The sequence below is a fragment of the Macrotis lagotis genome, chromosome 7, assembly GCF_037893015.1.
Source record: "Macrotis lagotis isolate mMagLag1 chromosome 7, bilby.v1.9.chrom.fasta, whole genome shotgun sequence".
In the NCBI taxonomy this organism is placed as follows: Eukaryota; Metazoa; Chordata; class Mammalia; order Peramelemorphia; family Peramelidae; genus Macrotis; species Macrotis lagotis.
Genome location: NC_133664.1, coordinates 37,116,406 through 37,136,004, shown reverse-complemented (window position 1 = coordinate 37,136,004; position 19,599 = coordinate 37,116,406). Strand labels below are relative to the sequence as shown.

Here is a 19,599-nt window from a genome sequence, read left to right as displayed (position 1 = left end):
CTTCCGGAGCCCGGCTGAGGGGTTTTAATTCCCCAGAAGGAGCAACAAAGATGTCCAGCCCGCAAAAGGCCGGCCCGACCTGTCGGCGCGCCAGCGTCTCGGGCGGCGCAGGGCCGGAGAGCTGCAGCTGGGAAACGTAATAAAGCGAAAATAGGAGGAACAGATCTAATCAGATTGCGGGGGGGGGAGGGAGAAAAATGCGGAGCCCAAAACTTGACCCCCCCCAAAAGTGGATGTCGTTGGAAAAGTAAAAAAAAAAAAGTATTTCAACAGTATTTGAAGCCGGGGCTGTCTATAAAGCCAGACGGAGCCTGGTGGGAAAAGCGCGGGATTTGGAGTCAGAAGACCGAAGTTCAAGCCTCCGCTACCCCATCTCCTCATAATTAGGCAAATCGCTTACTATCGTGAGTCTCGGTTTTTACATCTATAAAACGAGAAGTTTGAGTGAGACGATCTCTTAAAATTCCTGCAGCTTCAGTTCTACAGTCCATTTTTTTTAACGCATTTACAGGGATCTGTTATTTTACCATAGCGCTGTTTTGGTGGGATTTGCGTGTTGCTTATGTTAAAACCAGAGTTTCAGTGTATTCGTACACTAAGTATCACTGGTATACACCCAGTAAGTTTTGATCTTGTTGAAAATTAGCCTTTTTTTTGATCAAGTCGTAAATATTCTTTAAATTAAAACCTCTGGTTAACGTTATAACTGGGGCATAGGGGATGGAGGGCTGACCTGCCATAGGAACTGTAAGCCCATAGGGGTAAGTAGCCTCATTGTTCAATGTCCCTAGGTACTACTCAACACTCAGTTCCAGAGTTGGACAATTTCAGACACAGTCACAGTGTTTTGACTGCATTTTTGTTACAAGGATTTTGCTTTTGTTTTTCTTTTTTCCAATAGGGGACAGTTAATGTGAAAGGTAGTTTTGGGGATGGGGTTTCAGAAAAAAGGAAGAGAGGAGGGCACAGAAGGAATCAGACGAACAGGGCAGTTTTGACAACTAAAACTTAAATATATTTTATATTTAAAAGGAAAAGCAAATTGTCCATAATAGAGATTTGCAGTAACATAGACAGTCTCGTATGAGAGGACACAATATGTACACAAACACAAAATAAATTGAGAAGGGAATGAGTACTAGTGATCGAGCTAATTTAGAGAATAAGTGAATGAAAAAAATAAATGAAAAAGTATTCAGTGTTGCTGTGTGGCCAGCTCTTGGAGATTCAAATAGAAAGGGCTAGACACTCCTTCCTCACATTTTAAAAGTCTAGCTCCAGGGTGGAAGGCCAATGCCTAGAAATCCTAAGGGTTCAGCAGTGCAGGTTGAAAGGCCCAAATGTCCTTGGTATGGAGTCAGGGTAGATGGTAAGCCCCCAAGGGCTTGAGGAATTGGTGGCAGATTGATGGTATTCCATTTACCTCAAAAGAATGTTGGTGTCTCCCATCTCACTTAAGTCATCTGAATAGTCTAGCAGCTCCCATGGGTTCTAAAGAGGTCCCCCCCCCCCCCAGGCTATGGCTATGGCTATGATGTGAGTATTAATCATCTCTTTGGGCAGTCTTGAATACTGACTTGGGTAGTTCAGGGACCTTTTAGGAAGACTGAGTCAGTTTTGGGGAGGCCATATATTCTTTTTTTTTTAGGTTTTTGCAAGGCAAACAGGGTTAAGTGGCTTGCCCAAGGCCACACAGCTAGGCATTCACTAAGTGAGACCAGATTTGAACCCAGATTCTCCTGACTCCAGGGCCGGTGCTTTATCCACTCCGCCACCTAGCCGCCCCCATGGTATATTCTTTCAATAAAGATTGTTTTGAAAAATCTGGAGCATGTGAGTGGTGCCATAATGTTAAAGAAGAGCAGAGGTAGCCATCTATGAACTATATAGATGGATGAACTTGACTTTTTTTCCTGGCCAGAAATTTTTTAAAAAAAATCAGTGTTCAACAATATAGTTTTTATTTTCATTCTCCTCTGCCCCTGCTGACAATTGAAAATCTTGGCCCGACTCTAAAGCATATAAACTGATCTTTCTAGTTTAACCTAATGTATTTTTTTTGACAAAGTTTCTGTTAGATAAGGGAAATGCTGAAAAGTATCTAGATTTTACAAAGCATTTGATAAAGTTCCTCCTTCCTTTCTTATGATAAGGTGGAGAAATGGAGGGTGGGTAGTAGATGACTTCAAGCTTGGTGAAGGACCAGACCATTAGAGTTGCTCCAACCCTTCCTTATTGGTTTGATGATCTCCTTGGAAGGAGCTCTCTTCTCTCCTTTGTCATTTTTTTTTTAGGTTTTTGCAAGGCAAAAGTGGCTTGCCCAAGGCCACAGTGAAATACAACATAATTGGCCTAGTGAAATATAACATAATTCCAAAGGACTCGGGGCAGATCCTGCTGTCTGCCTCCTGACAAGAGTTGGGGGACTTGAGGTAGAAGGCAATTTCAGACACAGTCACTGTGTTTTGACTGCATTTTTGTTACAAGGATTTTGTCCAGCTAGGTAATTATTAAGTGTCAGAGACCAGATTTGAACTCAGATGCTCCTGTCTCCAGGGCTCATGCTCTATCCACTGCTCCACCTAGCTGCCCCACCTTTGTCATTTCCATAAATAACTTGGATAAAGTTTACATTTGCCTTAGAGGGATAACTAATTGTATAAAACTGTAATTTTCCCCAAAAGTCTCAGACTAGGTCTGCAATAGTGGAAAGAACATAAAAGTTTGGAACCAGAGGACCTTTTTTCAAACCCCACTTCTGCTATTTTATTACTTGAGATGATCTCGAGGAGGTTACTTTGCTAATCAGTCTCAGGTCCTCTGTGAAATGAGGAATCTCATTGAATCTTAGATTTAAAACTGGAAGGAATGCTGGAGAAAATCATTCCAGCCCTTTCATTTACCTCTGAGGAAACTGAGGCACAGGAAGTTTAAAAAACTCGCTGAAGATCCCACAGGTGTCTTAATACAGGATATGAAGACGAATCTTCCTGATTCCCACATTCATAATCTCCAAGATCCTAAATTCATGTTCTTAAGTAAAGTTTAAGAGATAAATATACACTTGGGCTTCAGAAGTACAAGATGGAAGTATGGCTGTATATTTAGCAGGTCATTTGAAGAAGATCTGGGACTACAAAGCCAAGAAAGAAGCAAACGTGATCTTAGACCTTGTTTAAGGGAGGCATGTACATCTCATCCTCTGCTCTCTCCCAGACCACAAGGCTGAGTTTGCTTTCCAGGGACCACATTTTAGTCAAAGAAGGAACGACCTGGAGGGTGAAGGGTATCCAGATCTTGCTGTTTGAAAATGGATTGAAGGAGCTATTGTTAGGATGGGACATGCTGGCTGTCCCCTGATATTTGTAGAGTTCTCCTCTGGAAGAGGAAGAAGCTAAGAATTAGCACTGGGGAGGTACCAAGTAATGCTTTCAGAAGTGAGCCCCCCACTAAAGACCAGTTACACCCCTTGTTGGATGGTGGGGTTGGGTTTGAACTAGCTAACACTCAAGGACCTTTTAACCCTTTAGATTCTGTGGTCAAAGATAGACTAATGTATTCAGGGAACCCCTAGTCCTTTGGCTAAAATCTAGCCATTGCACCTTTTTTGGAATTAGGGACCCAGAGTCTCTTGCCACTGAATCTGGTTTTATTCTTTGTCTATTAATGGCAGTGATTATAGAGCACTTTAAGGTTCACAAGATGCTTTACAAATATAGCCTCATTTTATCCTTTTAACAACCTGGGAAGCAGCTGGCTTTATTATCTCTATTTTAAAGATAGAGTAACTGAAGCAGACAGGGTTAATGATTTGCCAGGGTCACCAAGTTGGTAAACATCTAAGATAAATACATTAAATATAAATGAAGGAATTAAAATGAATTCTGTGGTGGTTGATGAGAGCAAATATCTACAACAATATGTATTAAATGAATAAAGTAATCATTTGTTAACGTTTTTGAAAAGTTTGAGGTTTATTGCACTTCCATAGTGTGTTAAGCATTGGCATGAACATATAAAAACCATGATCCCTGTGCCCAAATATTCACGTATCAATAAAAAAAGTTTATATTCTAAACAATGGAAGAGAAACTTTGGGAAATTTGAGCTTAAAAATAAAGCCATCTGACTCTTCAAAAAATCCCAACCAAGTTGGTAAATACATTTGATTTATCAGTAGATGGTGCTGTGGTCAATAGGAGTTGTAGCAATATGATTTCACACTTAAAAAAAGTAAAATAGCTTTAAAAATGAATGTTTCTTTGTTTCGTATTCAATTGAGTAGAACATTCAACAGCTTAATCACCATATGATGTTTCATTGTACAGATAATGAATTGTAGTAACAATTAGTTAAAATGTTGAGTAGAACAATATAACTTTTAACTATTTGCAATTCATGGCAGTTGGTTTAAAACAAAACCAAAAATGCAGTTACCCTGACTTTTTTGTCTCCTAACTTGGACTTCATGAAATGAATGAAGAGAATTCAAGGAAGAGAAAATGAGAGAAACAAAGAAAGCAAAAGAATGGAAGAATGAGTGTGTGGGGCAAAGAGTTGAAGAAAAGAGGTGGATTACAGCAAACTATTAAGAGATTTGTCATGCTGTAGTGTCAGTGTAAGAGGGGCAGTTGTTTTTTCGGTTTGGTTTTTGTTTTTGTTTTGTCTTTGCAAGGCAGTGGAGTTGTGACCTTCCCAAGGTCCCATAGCTAGGCAATTATTAAGTGTCTGAGGCTGGATTTGAACTCAGGACCTCCTGACTCCAGGGCTGGTGCTGTATTCACCTAACTGCCCGGACATTTGTTTTTTAAAATGAGATGTTCTTAGTTTTCTTACCTACAAGGAAACTGTATGGGATGGAGAAAGATACAGTGATCTCTTCCACATCATGTTGGCCCCATGGTTTTGGGGAAATTTGCATAAAATTTTTTCCTTTGACCCTACCTTCATACCAAAGGAAAAGTCTGAATATTTTTTCTTTTGGGGAGTATTTACAGTTCCTTATTTGTAAAGTTCGGGTTATTTTTTGTTTTTTGAATTTTACATTGTCTCACTTCCCTCTCTCCCCAACCCCCCACAGAAGGCAATCTGATAATCTTTACATTGTTTCCATGCTGTACATTGATAAAAATTGAATGTGTTGAGAGAGAAATTATATCCTTAAAGAAAAAATAAAATATAAAACATAGCAAAATTACATAGGATAATTTTTTGTTTATTTTTTTTAGTTTGGGTTATTATAGAGTACTACACATATTAAATGCTTTTTGAGTTTCTGAATTGTTTTCTATGTTATCTGCCGCCTTGCATATCATTTGCCTCCTCTGCAAAACTCCCCAAATTCCCATTTAATTTCTCATACTGACTGACAGCATATTGACATCTCAATGTGGAAAGTTGTGATGTGGGAGGGATAACTGGAGAGAAATAGAGACTATGTGAATGTGTGCACACAGATATATATATATATATATATATATATATATATATATATACATACATACATATGTATATGTATATATATATATATATATAAAACAGTGAGAGGGAATCTGATTTTAGTGGCAAAAGAAATTCTTCCAGTGGAAGTTGGCATTCTCTCTTCAACTTAATGGTCACAGCCATCGTTTTTCATTGGCAAGACTTGAGCCCAGGTCTCCTGGTTCTAAGACCTTTCCATCAATAGTGTTACTGTTCAGAGTTCTCTAGTTTTTCTCACTATGTTTACCACTCTTCCACCTGGTCAGTGTTGGGTTTATTTAGTGCCATTTTCTCATTAGCTGTAGTGGCCTGTCCTAAATCTAACTCTTGATGCATGAGTGATTGCCCAACCCTGACCTTTTTCACAAACCAGCCTGCTATGACCTGAGCCTGCAGTCCAGAGGTTGAGCTTCTGGAACCTCTGCATGCCTTAGCTAGTCCACATTGGTAAAATGGGGAGAAGAATATTGGCATAAAATCGTCCACATTGGCTCTCCCAAAAAAGAAGTCCACTAAGTGGATTTGTGACTTTGCCTCTCCAGTGCCTGGCAAATATTAGGACACTAATAAATGCTTGTTTATTAACTTTCTGACAGAGGTTCTTAACCTTGTATGTCCTAGACCCACCCTCTGTTGTTTGGTGAAGCTTATGGACCTCTAAGGGTCCTAGACCTGAGACCAAGATGTGTTGATCAGTCATTCTCCATAGGGAACAGTGTAAAGAAACTCCTTTTTGTTATGAATGTTCAGGGACAACCCCCAGCACAATAACCTGTTTTTGTCTCCTTTCGTCTTTCTGTGCCATGCAGGCTTTCGGGAATGTTCTGGCCTCTGCCCAGTTGTACCATGACCCGTACTTTTGTGATCTCCCCATTGTTGAGAAGCTCTGCTGGAGTGTTCTGCCCTCAGACTGCGTTGTCACCCTGGAGGCCCAGAGGCTTGTGCCACCTCACTGGGAGCTGGTATGTCTGTCATATGTGCTCCATGACCTTGGAGGCTGGTGAAGCCTTATTTGGTTTGGCAGCTTTTCCAGATCTGTCACCTACTAAAAAATGACTTAGTATCCATTGCTCTTTAGGCTTATATATTGGTTATTTCTAAAATTTCTGCCTGTTCCCTGAATTGCCTTAGTAGGCATGATAACTTGATTCAGCGCTTCCCTGAAAGGCAGGCATAGTAAGCTTCTGATTTTGCTTTTTTGTTAAATTAGCATCATGAAGTCCCAGAAGAAAAGTGATCACTTGGAGAGGACAGCAAAAAGCTTTCGCCATGAGGTCAGTATGTTTATGTTGGGCTGCGATTTTTCTGTCTTCTTATCAAGGGAAGTTCAGGGAAATTCTACATGAAGCTGGTGAGGGAAGTTCAGGGAAATTCTCCATGATGCTGGCTGTTGCCTTTAATGAATAAGTCTGCATAATGATAACTCTCATTTAGGGAGCTCTTTGATTTAGAGTGCTTCCCTTGAAACAATCCTGTGAAGAAGTAGAAGTGAGTATTAATGCCTTTGGTTTTCAGATAGGAAATGGGGCTCAGATGTTCATGGGACCATCAACCAGAGCCACAAGGGACTCCAAGCTGGAAGTGCAGCCTCCCAGATAGTACATACCAGGGATTGGCCAGGTCACACAAGGAGGCAGCTTTCAGAGCACGGTCTAATTACACGCCTAGCAAACGGGGAGGACTGGAGCCTTGCAGGCCAAGTTCATTCTCCTTACTGCACAGGTGGCAAGCACTTGCTCTTCAGGTTGAGGACAGAGATGGCCCTCCTGCAGGAGATAGAGTACCAAATCTGAGCTGTCATGGGTGATAGGGAGGAGCTCTTGTAGAGTTAGAATCTCCAATGAGCCTTTTCCTTAAAATCCTTGTTCTCCCTCCTGCTGTAGAACAACTCCTCATTCCAACATTGAGAAAGCAAAGTGGAAGATCTTTGTCCTTGTCCCAAGAGCAGAATTTCCACCAAACTCAGACAGATACCTAGAAAACTTTTCTGCTCCATGAAGGGGTTTCTTGGCATGGAAAGGACACTCATCCTTTCCCTCTGTGAGTAGCCCCATTTTCATTGAATATCTAGAATTGAATGTTTGATCTGGGTAATGGTTTTCGATGAGCCGCCTTTGGTTTACATATAAGATTTTCTACTGTTAGGCAATGTGAATATTTTTAAATCATTAAATTTTCATTAGTTTGAGGCTTACAAATATCAAATATTAATTTTTTTATTCTCTGTAATGAGACTATGCTTGGGGAAGAAATGTACAGTGGTTGAAGAAAGACATCCTGATCCCCCTGCTCATTCCCATTCACATTTATGTGGTTTTCTGCTTACCAGAGCATTTTTCTCACTTTCTGGCCCAAAGTCCAGCGTTCTTTCCATCACCTATCACAATCATATACTAAAGAATTTTCACGTTAGTGGAGGTCACAGTGGGGGACTTTTGAATTGCCAGTTTGCATTGGTAGAAGGGAGTGTGTTCACCAAGAAACTCTTGAACTGATGCCATCCTCACTGTAGCTCAGATCATTTAGTGGAAGGGACTATGGAAAGCAAACTGAAGATTTGTAATAAAGAGCTGGGAAAGATTATAGAAATCTCTTTCTAACTTACCCTCTGCCCTTTACTTCAGATCAGAAAACAAACCCAGGCCCTGAAGGAGCAACTCTCCTAAAATTACCCAGTGACATGGCAGCAAGGCTATCTGGCCTCTTGGCTGCACAGCACTTTCTCTACCATGCCAGGTCCCCTACTGCTGCTCCTTTCTGAAAAAAGGACATTTTGGAAGAGGGAATCATTTTTCAGACTAATTCTACTCTTAAAAAGTTGCTTTGGGACTAAAATTTTATGTTTTAGATTAGCCTTGAGCTAGTTTTCTTGGGAGTTTTGAATTAAATTAGCACAACTGCTTCAGATGTATATGACATGAGAACATACACCTTTCATACTGGGTTTTTAAAAAAAATCTGTAAAGAATTTTTGTCTTGTTCAACCCAAAATTGCTGAATTGGTAAAGCTGAGATTGGTTAACTGTCTTTGAAGGATGACAACCATGCCAATTATGAAGAAAATTAGTTTAATGTAATGGCATGAAGTTTTTTTTAACGTTTTGAGTTATGCTTTTTTTTTAAAACTGGAACAAATAGAATATTCAATGAATACTTTTAAAAGTTGAAAAAGGTCCCTTTTGTTTTTGTTCTTTTGAGAGGAGGGAAGTTAAGCTATATTTGAAATATAAAGAAAGTTAATAAAAACTCTTAATTGTATAATTCAAATAATTTTAAGAATCAGAGTGGCTAGAAGTCAGGACAATAATAGACTAAATTTCCTCCCTTAAGGCTGTCTTAGGAAAAATTGACCTGGCTGAAAGTTGAGTCAGCACTCTTCCACCAATGTTCCAGAAAGGCATACTGTGTAGAGCAGTATGCTAGAGCAATGTAAAAGTTTAGCTAAAGCGTAGTCCCTATCTTCATGGAGCTTAAGTTATATTAGAATGATATCTGCTAGGATCTTAGTTGCTATATAATACTAAGTTAGACTTTTCCTTACATCAAAGAAGTTGCAGCAGAGATTGAACAAAAGAATTAGTAGGGCCTGGTAGCCAGACTAGAAAGTCTTTGAGCCAGTTTATTTCTGAAGCTAATCAAGAGCTGTTTGTCCACCCAGATGTGAAACCTAAAAAAACTCTAGGAGGCTATGTCCAAACACACTACAAAGGCTGGTTTGGGGACTGTCAAGGTAGGTTTCAAAGGCTTGGGATAGAGCTCCCAAGGCTACATTACAACGAGAACATTTCAAGATGAAAGATGAAAGAAAAACTCTTTGCTCAGAGATTAGTTTAAAAATGCATCTTTAATGTGTATTTTAAGATAGTGATACAGTATTGATAAAAGTATATGCTTTTACAGGAAAAAAGTTTTGGAATCAATAACATTTGCTTAAAGCAAAGGTAGCGATAATGTTAAGAATCTCAAAAGAGAATGAATCAAAGAGAGTAAATGAAATATCACGAATTAAAAATTATTTAAGCAAAGTAATATTTCACTGGGACATTGTCTTAGCAGAAAAGAAGCCAGAAGGAGAAATTCCTGGTTTGTTGGAGCTGAGGGTACAGTAAAGATGTTCTAGTGCAGACTCTTCACTTAACAGGGGAGACTCCAAGAAGGTATCCATGAGTGAACCCAAATCACAGGGGCCCTTAAATTTATCCAAGGGTCATATGCAAAGAAAGCAGGTTGGTTGAGGAATTGGGCAAATGACTAGACAAATTCTCTGAAACTCCATGTTAAGTGTGATTGTAATTTACAAGAAAAGATTGAAAAAAATGGCCCTTGTAAAACCCAGGCTACAAAGGTTTTAGGAATTTGTGCTTGAATGTCAGGTCTTCTATTCAACTCTGATCTTTTTATCAGGAATGCTTGCAAGTCCTCTGTTTCCTTAAATGTCCATTTTTTCTTCTGAAAAACTTATTCTGTTTTGCTGGAAAGGTTATTATGTGGATCATAATCCTAACTTCTTGGCCTACTGGAATATTATAATCTAAAGCCTCTGCTCCTTTTGCCTGGAAGCTGCTTTAATCTTATTTTTCTTATTATGGTGTGATGATATTTGAATTGTTTCTTTTTGACTGTTTGCAGTATTTTCTCTTTGATCTGGAAGCTCTGGAATTTAGCCATAATATTCCTGGGAATTTTTGTTTTGGGGGGTAATAGGTAGACTCTTTGAATTCTGTTTTACCCTCTGGTTCTAGGATATCTGGGCAATTTTCTTTACAATTTCTTCAAATATGATGTCTATGTTCTTATTTTAATTATAGCTTTTTGGAAGTCTAATAATTCTTAATTTATTTCTCCTCAGTCTATTTTCCAGATGAGTTGTTTTTCTTATGAGATATTTCATATTTTCTTCTATTTTTTTCCATTCTTTTTACTCTGTTTTATTATTTCTTGATGTTTTAGGGAGTCATTAGCTTTCAGTTGACCGTTATTATTTTTATGGAATTATTTTTTGCAGTGAGTTTTTGTGCCCCTTTTTTCATTTGGCCTTCTCTTACCAAGCTGCTAAGTGTCTTTTCATCACTTTCTTGCTTTCTTTTCATTTCTTTTCCCAGTTTTTCCTCTACTGTTTACTTGATTTTTACAGTCCTTCAGCTCTTCTGTAAAATCTTGTTAGACTTGTGCTAGATTCACTATTTTTCTATGAATTTTTATTTATAACTGTTTTGATTTGTGTCTTGATTGTCCTGTCACTATAGTAGCTTTTGGAGATCAAGTTCTATTTTTGTTGTTTGCTCATTTTTTCAGCCTATTTTTTAACTTCGACCTTTATGTTAAAGTTGGACTTTGCTCACCTAGGGGTAGGGAGGTTCTGTCTCATTCTTTAGGCTTTTCCCTGCTACTGTTTTTTTTTTTTACTTAAAGATTTTTTTCCCCCCAATCTTACTTCCCTCCTCCCCACCCTGCCACAGAAAGCAATTTGTCAGTCTTTACATTGTTCCATGTTGTACATTGATCCAAATTGAGTGTGAAGAGAGAGAAATCATATCCTTAAGGAAGAAACATAAAATATAAGAGATAGCAAGATGAGACAATAAGATATCAGGTTTTTTTTTTTTCCTAAATTAAAGGGAATAGTCCTTGGTCTTTGTTCAAACTCCACAGTTCTTTATCTGGATATAGATGGTGTTCTCCATCGCAGACAACCCCAAATTTTCCCTGATTGTTGCACTGATGGAATGAGCAAGTCCATCAAGGTTGATCATCACCCCCATGTTCCTGTTACTGTTTTTAAAGTTAGTCCTGGGGATCTTCAAGTTTCTGGTACGTCTAATATGGGGAAAAGTGTAGTTACTACTCTTTTGGTTTGAGCCCTGATCTTTACCCAGGAAGGGCCCCTGCTTCCTTGGGGTTGCGATCCATGCTTCTCTTCATGGCTCCACAAGAGCTCATCTCCATCATGGGTATTGGAGTTGCCAGATAATGCCCAGGGCTAGTCCAGGGACAGTTTGACTCCCTTCTCCATCTCCATCTGGACCAAGAGCTCCCACAGTGCTGCTGTCACTGTCACAGCCACCTCTAAGGCCTATGGCTATTGTTACTGCCACCATTGGTGTTGCCACTGCCTGTACTCTGGGCAGACCCCATCCTGGCCCCAGAACTCTCCTGCCAACCTCCTAAGTTGGCTTGAACTAGATAAAAGTTTCCCCGCAGACCTCTTGATGGGTCTGCTCTGTAGAATTTGATTTGAGTTATTATTTTAGAGTTGTTTGGAAGGAAAACAGCTTTCTCTTCTCTGCCATCTCTCCACCCCATCTTAAGGGATTTGGCTGATTTAGATGACCTCATTTCTTTCTTTTGGATTACCAATTTAACTGCCAAATCCTATGACCTTTTCTCAAGCCTTATTCTGCTTTACTCCTTGATAGCTTTTTTCTCCTCTCAGTTTCTCCCTTCTCTTTGCTCCCCCCTGTCCATATACTTTCCTACCTTGACTTCTGTGATGCTTTCGTGGTTTTCTTTTCTTCTCATCCCCTGAGGTTGGCTGTGTCCCAAGGCTCAGTCCTGGGCTCTTCATGAGTCCAGTTATTTCTCAAGGGAGGAAACTTCTAAACCTGTATATCCATCAATATATCTCCTAAGCTCTTTTTTAAAAAAAATTATTTATTTATTTTGAATTTATAATTTTCCCCCTAATCTTGCTTCCCTCCCCCTACCCCCCACAGAAGGCAGTCTGTTAGTCTTAACATGTTTCCAGGCTATACAATGATCTAAGTTGAATTTGATGACGGAGAAATCATATCCTTAATGAAAAAAAACAAAGTATAAGAGGTAGCAAAAATTCCATAATAAGATAATATTTTTTTCAATTAAAAGGTAATAGTCTTTGTTCAAACTCCACAATTCTTTCTCTGGATATAGATGGTATTCTCCATCACAGATAGCCCAGAATTGTGCCTGATTGTTGCATTGATGGAATGAGCAAGTCCATTAAGGTTGATCATCACCTTATGTAGGGTGTACAGTGTTCTTCTGGTTCTTCTCATCTCACTCATCTCAGTTCATGTAAATCCTTCCAAGCTTCCCTGAATTCCCATCCCTCCTGGTTTCTAAGAGAACAATAGTGTTCCATCACATTCATGTACCACAGTTTATTAAGCCATTCCCCAGTTGATGGATATTCACTCAATTTCTGATTCTTTGTCACCACAAACAAGGCTGCTATGAATATTTTTGTACAAGTGATGTTTTTACACTTTTTCGTAATCTCTTCAGGGTTTAGACCCAGTAGTGGTATTGCTGGATCAAAGAGGATACACATTTTTGTTGCCCTTTGGGCATAATTTCAAATTGCTCTCCAGAAAGGTTGAATGAGTTCACAGCTCCAACAACAATGTACTAGTGACCCAGATTTCCCACAACATTGATCATTGTCCTTTCTGGTCATATTGGCCAGTCTGAGAGGTGTGAGGTGGTAACTCAGAGATGCTAAGCTCTTGAATTGCTAGCTACTTGTTAGATGTCCCATTGACACTTTGAACTTGTACTAAATAGAATTCATATTTTCTCTTTCATTCCTCCTTCATACTAACTAATTTGTGTCAAGTTCACTACCAGTATTGTAGTTTTTGTGAGATAGCCAGGTCATGGAGTAGATAGAACATTTTATCTGGAGACAGGAAAGCCCGAGTTTAGATCCTGCCCTGTGGACAAATCACTTAACTTCTGACTCAGTTTCCTCATCTTTAAAATGGGAATCATAGCACCTACCATCAAATGAGGCTATTTGTAAAGGGCTTTGCAAGCAAAATGGCATCTAAATGCTACCTGTTGTTCACTGTGTTTATCCTTTCTCTCTCAGCATTTAGGCCCCTACCCTCTCTCCTGTTTGCCCCTTCTCTCTTACACAGCCTCTACCAAAGTCCAGGCCCACACAACTAGGCCTGTTGTAATGGCGTCCTCATTGTCCTCTCTACCCCTTCTCCAGCTTATCCACCTAACCCCTCTCGAACTGATGTTCCTCACATCTGACTGGACCCCTCCCCTCAGCTCTTCCTGTGACATTAAAGTCCCACTTATGAACAGTCATGAGCCACATCAAAGAAGTGTCCATTTAAGTGTCCACTGTGTGTCAACTCCCCTGTTTGCTCTATTATATTGGAGCTAATCAGTCCAAAGAAGGAGATGAGTCAGTAACCAGGCTGGTCTTGGCATGAGGCCATCAGACAGTCTAAGGAATTTTCCAGTTCTTTTATTCGAGTGATCATTATACATTTTAAGTTTATCAATATTGAATTTATCAAAACCCAAGACTGTCTGACTTAACAAATGGATGTTTGGCTGGTTCAGAAAAGCAGATACACTGAAAGTCATATTTCTTCCCAATTTAAGATTGCACAAAAATATTTGGGCGGGGGAGGGGAAATCCCAATAAGCCATATGCACTAATGGCAAAGTATCTTCTTTGGGCTTCCAACCCAGCTCTCACCTCTGAAGTGAAAGATCTGAGCCTCTGAAAAATATGGAGTCATGATTCTGAGAGGGTTCCCATATCTCATGTGATAATTTAGTGTTTTTCTAGTTAACCACATTACTTACCTAAAAATCACATTTTAAATTTCTTGTGATCCTATTCCTCTTGTTAGATTTATTTTCCTATAATGGCGTTACATTAAATAATTGTGTTCCTAATTGGCCATTTTTACCTATAGTTTTAAGCTGGAGAAGTAATGTGAGAAGAGATAATTAGATTTCCTATATCAAGTCACATTTTCTATTTAGAGATTGTCAGATCAATAGTAACTTCAAAATCATCTGTGTAAAACTTCTTTAATTAGTAAAATTATATTGTTTTTATTTATTTACACATTACTGTAATAGTCTTGTTCTAAGAGTAAGCATAACCCCCCCCTTGCCCCACAAAAATAGAAGAACCTTAAAAAAATAAAATTAAAGAAAGACGAAAAAAATTGTATTTTCAGTCTGTAATCAGATACCAGCAGCTCTGTCTCTGGTTGGATTGCATTCTTTATCATGATCCATCAGAGAAGTTGCTTCCATATTTTTTCCCACAGTTGCTATTGCTGACTGTATTTCTCTCCTTCCATTCCTCCCCTTTCCCATTTATTCTGTTTTCTCACTCCTTTCACTTTGTCACTCCGCAAAAGTGTTCTAAGGGCAGGCGAGTGTCCACAGTGGACAGAGCACTGACCCTAGAGCCAGGAGGACCCGAGCCTAAATCCTACCCCAGACCTCCAGCAACCACCCAGGCTTGTAGTCCTGGGCAGGCCACCCTATCCCACCTCTTTGCAAAAAAAACCAAAAGGGTGCTATATCTGACTACCCTCTCTCATGATCTGTCCCCTCCTCTATCACTTTCACCCCCCTTGTCTCCTCCGTCCTCTTTCTTTATCCTCTTCTCCTTTTTCTTCTAGGGTAAGATAGATTTCTATACCCTATTAAATGTATAGCTTGTTTCCTCTCTGAGCCGTTTGCAATGAGAATGAAGGCTTACTCATTCCCCCTCACCTTCCCCCCTTTTCACTTTATTGCAAAAGCTTTTTCTTGCCTCTTTTATATGAATTATCTTCTCCCATTCCACCTCTCCATTCCTTTTCCCCCAGTACATTCCTTTCTTACCCATTGACTCCATCTTTATACTATTTTATACCTTTATATTCAGCTCCCTCTTGTGCCATATATATTTATACTCCTTCTAACTGCTCTATTAATTGAGAAGGTTCATTTGAGTCATCAGTATTATCTTCCCATGCAGGAATACATGCAGTCCATCATCATCATTATTAAGTCCCTTATAATTTACCCTTCTCATCCTCCCTCTCTATGCTTCACCTGAGTCCTGAACTTGAAGATCAAACTTTCTGTTCAGCTCTGGTTGTTTCAATAGGAAAGTTTGAAATCCCCCTATTTCATTGAATGTTCATCTTTTCTCCTGAAAGAGGATGTTCAGCTTTGGTGGGGAATTGATTCTTGGTTTGTAATACAAGTTTTTACTTTCTGGAATATTGTATTCCCAGCCCTATGAACCCTTAATGTAGGTGCTGCCAAAACCTGTGTGATCCTGACTGTAGCTTCATGATATTAGAATTGTTTCTTTCTGACTACTTGTAATATTTTCTCTTTGACTTGAGAGTTCTGGAACTTCTCTATAATCGTGGGAGGTTTTTTTTGGGGGGGGAGATACCTCTTTAAGGAGGTGAAGGTGGATTTCCTCAATTTCTAGTTTACCCCTGGCTTCTAGGAAATCAGGGTAATTTTCCTGGAGAAATTCTTTAAAAATATAGTCAAAGCTTTTTTCCTAATCATTACTTTCAAGTAGCCTAATAATTTCCAAATTATCTCATTAACTTTTTGGATTGCTTTTTCCATTTGACCTAAACTTGTTCTTTTTTTAATTTAAGGTGTTTTTTTTTTGCAAGACAATGGGGTTAAGTGGCTTGCCCAAGGCCACTCAGCTAGGTAATTTGAACTGAATTTGAACTCAGGTCCTCCTGACTCCAGGGCCTGTGCTCTATCCACTGCACCACCTAGCCTCCCCCTAAACTTGTTCTTAACATGTTATTTGCTTCAGCAATTTTTTGTATCTCCTTGTTCAAACTTCTGACTTGGTTTTCATGATTTTCCTTCATCACTTTCATCTCTCTTCCCAGTTTTTCTTCTACTTCTCTTACTTGATTTTCAAAATCTTTTCTGAGTTCTTCCATAGCCTGAGCCAATTCCTATTTTTCTTGTAGGCTTTGGATAGAGAAGCTTGGACTTTTTCATCTTCTGAGTGTATATTTTGATCCACCATGGGACCAAAGTAATTGTCTGTGGTTGGATTCTTTTTTTTCTGTTTACTCATTTCCCCAATTTGTGCCCTGGTTTTGAGGTGCTTCCCAAACTTATGAGTGTTATTGGGGCACCCCATGAGGACCTCAGTTCCTCCAAGGTCTTAGGAGAGGCTCTGACTGCTCTCCTGGCCTGTGCTCTGGTCTGTGAATGACCACAGGCACTCCCTTCTACTCTGGAGCTGTGAGGAAGGTCTATGGCAGTGGGAGGTCCCAGACTGTGACCAGGGACTGAATATGATGAAGCCAGAGTCCTGCTCCAGCAACACTGGAGTGGCCTCAACAGTCTCCCCCTACCCACTTACCTTCCATGGACTGAAGGGTCTGGAAGTAGCTGCTGGGCAACTCTGAGGGCCTGTTTCCATTTCCTGGATTGCAGCTGCACTGAGGGCCATGCTGGCCTGGGTTCTGCGCTCGCTCTGGCAGAGGTTTCCCGCTGATCTTCCAAGGACCCAGGTGCCGTGCAGGCCGTTCCTGTAAAACTGGAGCTTGTTCACTCTGGCACATGGCACAACCCTGGCTGCGCTATCTCGCCTTCTGATCCTGGTAGAACAGAACTTTCCCATGGATCTTCAAGTTACCTTCTGCTGAAGAATTGTTTCACTGGGTCTTTCTATGGTTTCTGCCTCTCTAAAATTTAGAGTCACAATTTTAAGGTTTTTGGAATATTTTGGAAGAGAACTTCTGGAAAATCCTGTCCTCATACTGCCATCTTGGCTCCGCCCTCCTAATCCTTATAATGCTAAGGCTTTTAAAAATCTATTTTCAAGTCTGTATATTAGAATAAGTTGGCAAAGTCATTGTTTTACTGTATAGCAGAAGGGTTTAAATATTATTTAATGAAGAAATTAATTTCTTGCCATGTGTTAGAGCATGTCTGGTAAAAGCCTCAGTTTCTAGATCTTTTGATCATTAAGCATGAAAATAAGCTCAAACTTCAAAACTGAGTTGTTTCTTCATCAAAAAGTTTGCTTTTCCAAACAAAACAAAGAAGCAATTAAAGGAGGATGTAGATTATAGATCATAGAAAACAATTGGACTAGAATTATCTGTATTGATTTGATTTACTTTGCTTATTAATTAGAAGGATGGTCAAGCAAATTATGTCCAGGTAGAATATAATAAAGACCTAATCCTTTATACTTTCGGCTGGAAAACGTCACTCAGTTGTGCTTCAAGAAGAGGCCAGGAACTGCTGCCAGTGGAGCAATTCTTATCATCATTATTTGGGCTCATGTTCTGTTTTTTTGTTTTGTTTTGTTTTGTTTTGTTTTTGCAGGCAGTGAGGTTAAGTGACTTGCCCAGGGTCACACAGCTAAGTAAGTTTTAAGTGTCTGAGGTGGGTTTTGAACTCAGGTCCTCCTGACTCCAGGGTCAGAGCCACCGTATTCCCTGAGTTGTCAAATATTTTTAATAATTCAGTTTTCTTTACTCCTCAAAATGAGGATGATCTTCTATCTCTGCTACTTCTTTTTCTTCTAGGAACTAAGTTTCAAGGGATTTTTAGTACAGTTTTCATTCAGCTTATATGTGTTGGTCACTTTCTGTGTTGGATATATTGGTGAGCATAGAGATAATGAGAGCACTTGGAGGAAGGTCCTGAGGGGCAGCTAATAAGTTGGTATTATGTGCTAGGTACTTGACAGGTAGCATCTCCTTTGGTCCTCATGACATCTATGGAGGTCCATACTATCATTCTCCCCATTTTGCAGTTGAGGAATCTTGAGTCGAGCTCAGGTTTTCCTGCTCTTACTGGGAGCTGTGTGCATTGTGACCAGATGATGCAAAGCTTGAATTAGTATGCCTTGATCAGATTGGGATTTTAAGCAGATTAATCTTTTTTTTTTTAAGAAAGATTTTATTTAAAGTTGTACAACTTTTCCCTTAATTTGCTTCCCCCCCCCCCCCAGAAGGCAGTCTGTTAGTCTTTACCATTGTTTTTATGGTATACGATGCTCTAATGTGATGAGAATGTGATGAGATAGAAAATCACATCCTTAAGGAAGAAACATAAAGTATAAGAGATAGCAAGATCAGACAAGATAGCAGTTTTTTTCCTAAATTAAAGGAAATAGTCCTTGGACTTTGTTCAAACTCCATGGTTCTTTATGTAGATACAGACAGTATTCTCCATTGCAGATAGCCCAAAATTGTCCTTGATTGTTGCACTGATGGAACTAGTGAGATCATCGCCCCCATGTTGCTGTTAGGGTGGACAGTGTTCTTCTGGTTCTGCTCATTTTGCTCAGCATCAGTTTATGCAAATCCTTCCAGGCTTCTCTGAATTCCCATCCATCCTAGTTTCTAATAGAGCAATAGTGTTCCATGACATACATATACCATGGTTTGCTAAGCCATTCCCCAATTGAAGGACATTTACTTGATTTCCAATTCTCTGCCACCACAAACAAGGTTGCTATGAATATTTTTGTATAAGTGATGTTTTTACCCTTTTTCATCATCTCTTCAGGGTATAGACCCAGTGGTGGTATTGCTGGCCCAAAGGGTATGCACATTTTTGTTGCCCTTTGGGCATAATTCCAAACTGCTCTCTAGAAAGGTTGGATGAGTTCACAGCTCCACCAATAATGTTTTAGTGTCCCAGATTTCCCACATCCCTTCCAATATTGATCATTGTCCTTTCTGGTCATATTGGCCAGTCTGAGAAGTGTGAGGTGGTTTAAGCAGATTAATCTTATGAATTAGTTAAGGCAGAGATTGAGAGCTAGTGAGATTTAGTCATAATTATCAGCAAAGGCCATAATCCCAGTTAGGGTGAGTACAGTGAGAATGGAAAAGGAGAGACATTTTATAGGAGGAAATGGCAAGTCTCTGCAGCTCCTTGGCTTTGAAGGTTGAAAGGAGAGGGGAATCAGAGACAACTTTGATACTTTGGAATTAGGCGACCATGCTGAATTTTTAATTGTATTAAGTTTCAGATTCAGGTTCCAGAAACAAAGGAGTGGAAAAGACCAGCAGGAGGCTGGTGAAGGCGGCCATCTGGAGGTGGGGTGAAAGATCAGGATTGTGAAGGTAGTCTGGAGAGTTATTTGGAACTAGATGAAGTCACATCATGAGAGAAGAGGCCCAAAAGCAGAGTCTAAAGTGATGCCCAAATTAAAGGGGCCACAGAAGAGAGATATCCACATGAAGGGGTTAGGAGGAAGCTCCAGAGAAAAACCCACAACATGCATTCTCCCAGGAATGACCCAGGAAAGAGTGAGTGTCAAGAGCTTGGATCCAGTGTGAAATCCTTAGAGGTCAAGATTGAGAGAGCCAT

The 19,599-nt window shown here is 39.6% G+C and overlaps 1 protein-coding gene across 4 annotated transcripts in view; it reads left to right on the top strand.

The window, feature by feature from the left end:
• OXNAD1 (oxidoreductase NAD binding domain containing 1) overlaps window positions 1-19,599 on the top strand; it is a 49,679-nt gene that overhangs the window by 353 nt on the left and 29,727 nt on the right. Inside the window, exons 1-4 of one of the 4 annotated variants that reach the window (XM_074195757.1) lie at window positions 6,419-6,443; window positions 6,692-6,755; window positions 7,365-7,521; window positions 19,253-19,538. In XM_074195757.1, coding sequence (XP_074051858.1) covers window positions 19,380-19,538 — 159 coding nt within the window. In that variant the 5' untranslated portion in view covers window positions 6,419-6,443; window positions 6,692-6,755; window positions 7,365-7,521; window positions 19,253-19,379. Of the gene's footprint in view, window positions 1-19; window positions 405-6,290; window positions 6,444-6,691; window positions 6,756-7,364; window positions 7,522-19,252; window positions 19,539-19,599 lie in introns of those variants that run through there. The other 3 variants (XM_074195755.1, XM_074195758.1, XM_074195756.1) reach the window with 3 other exon arrangements.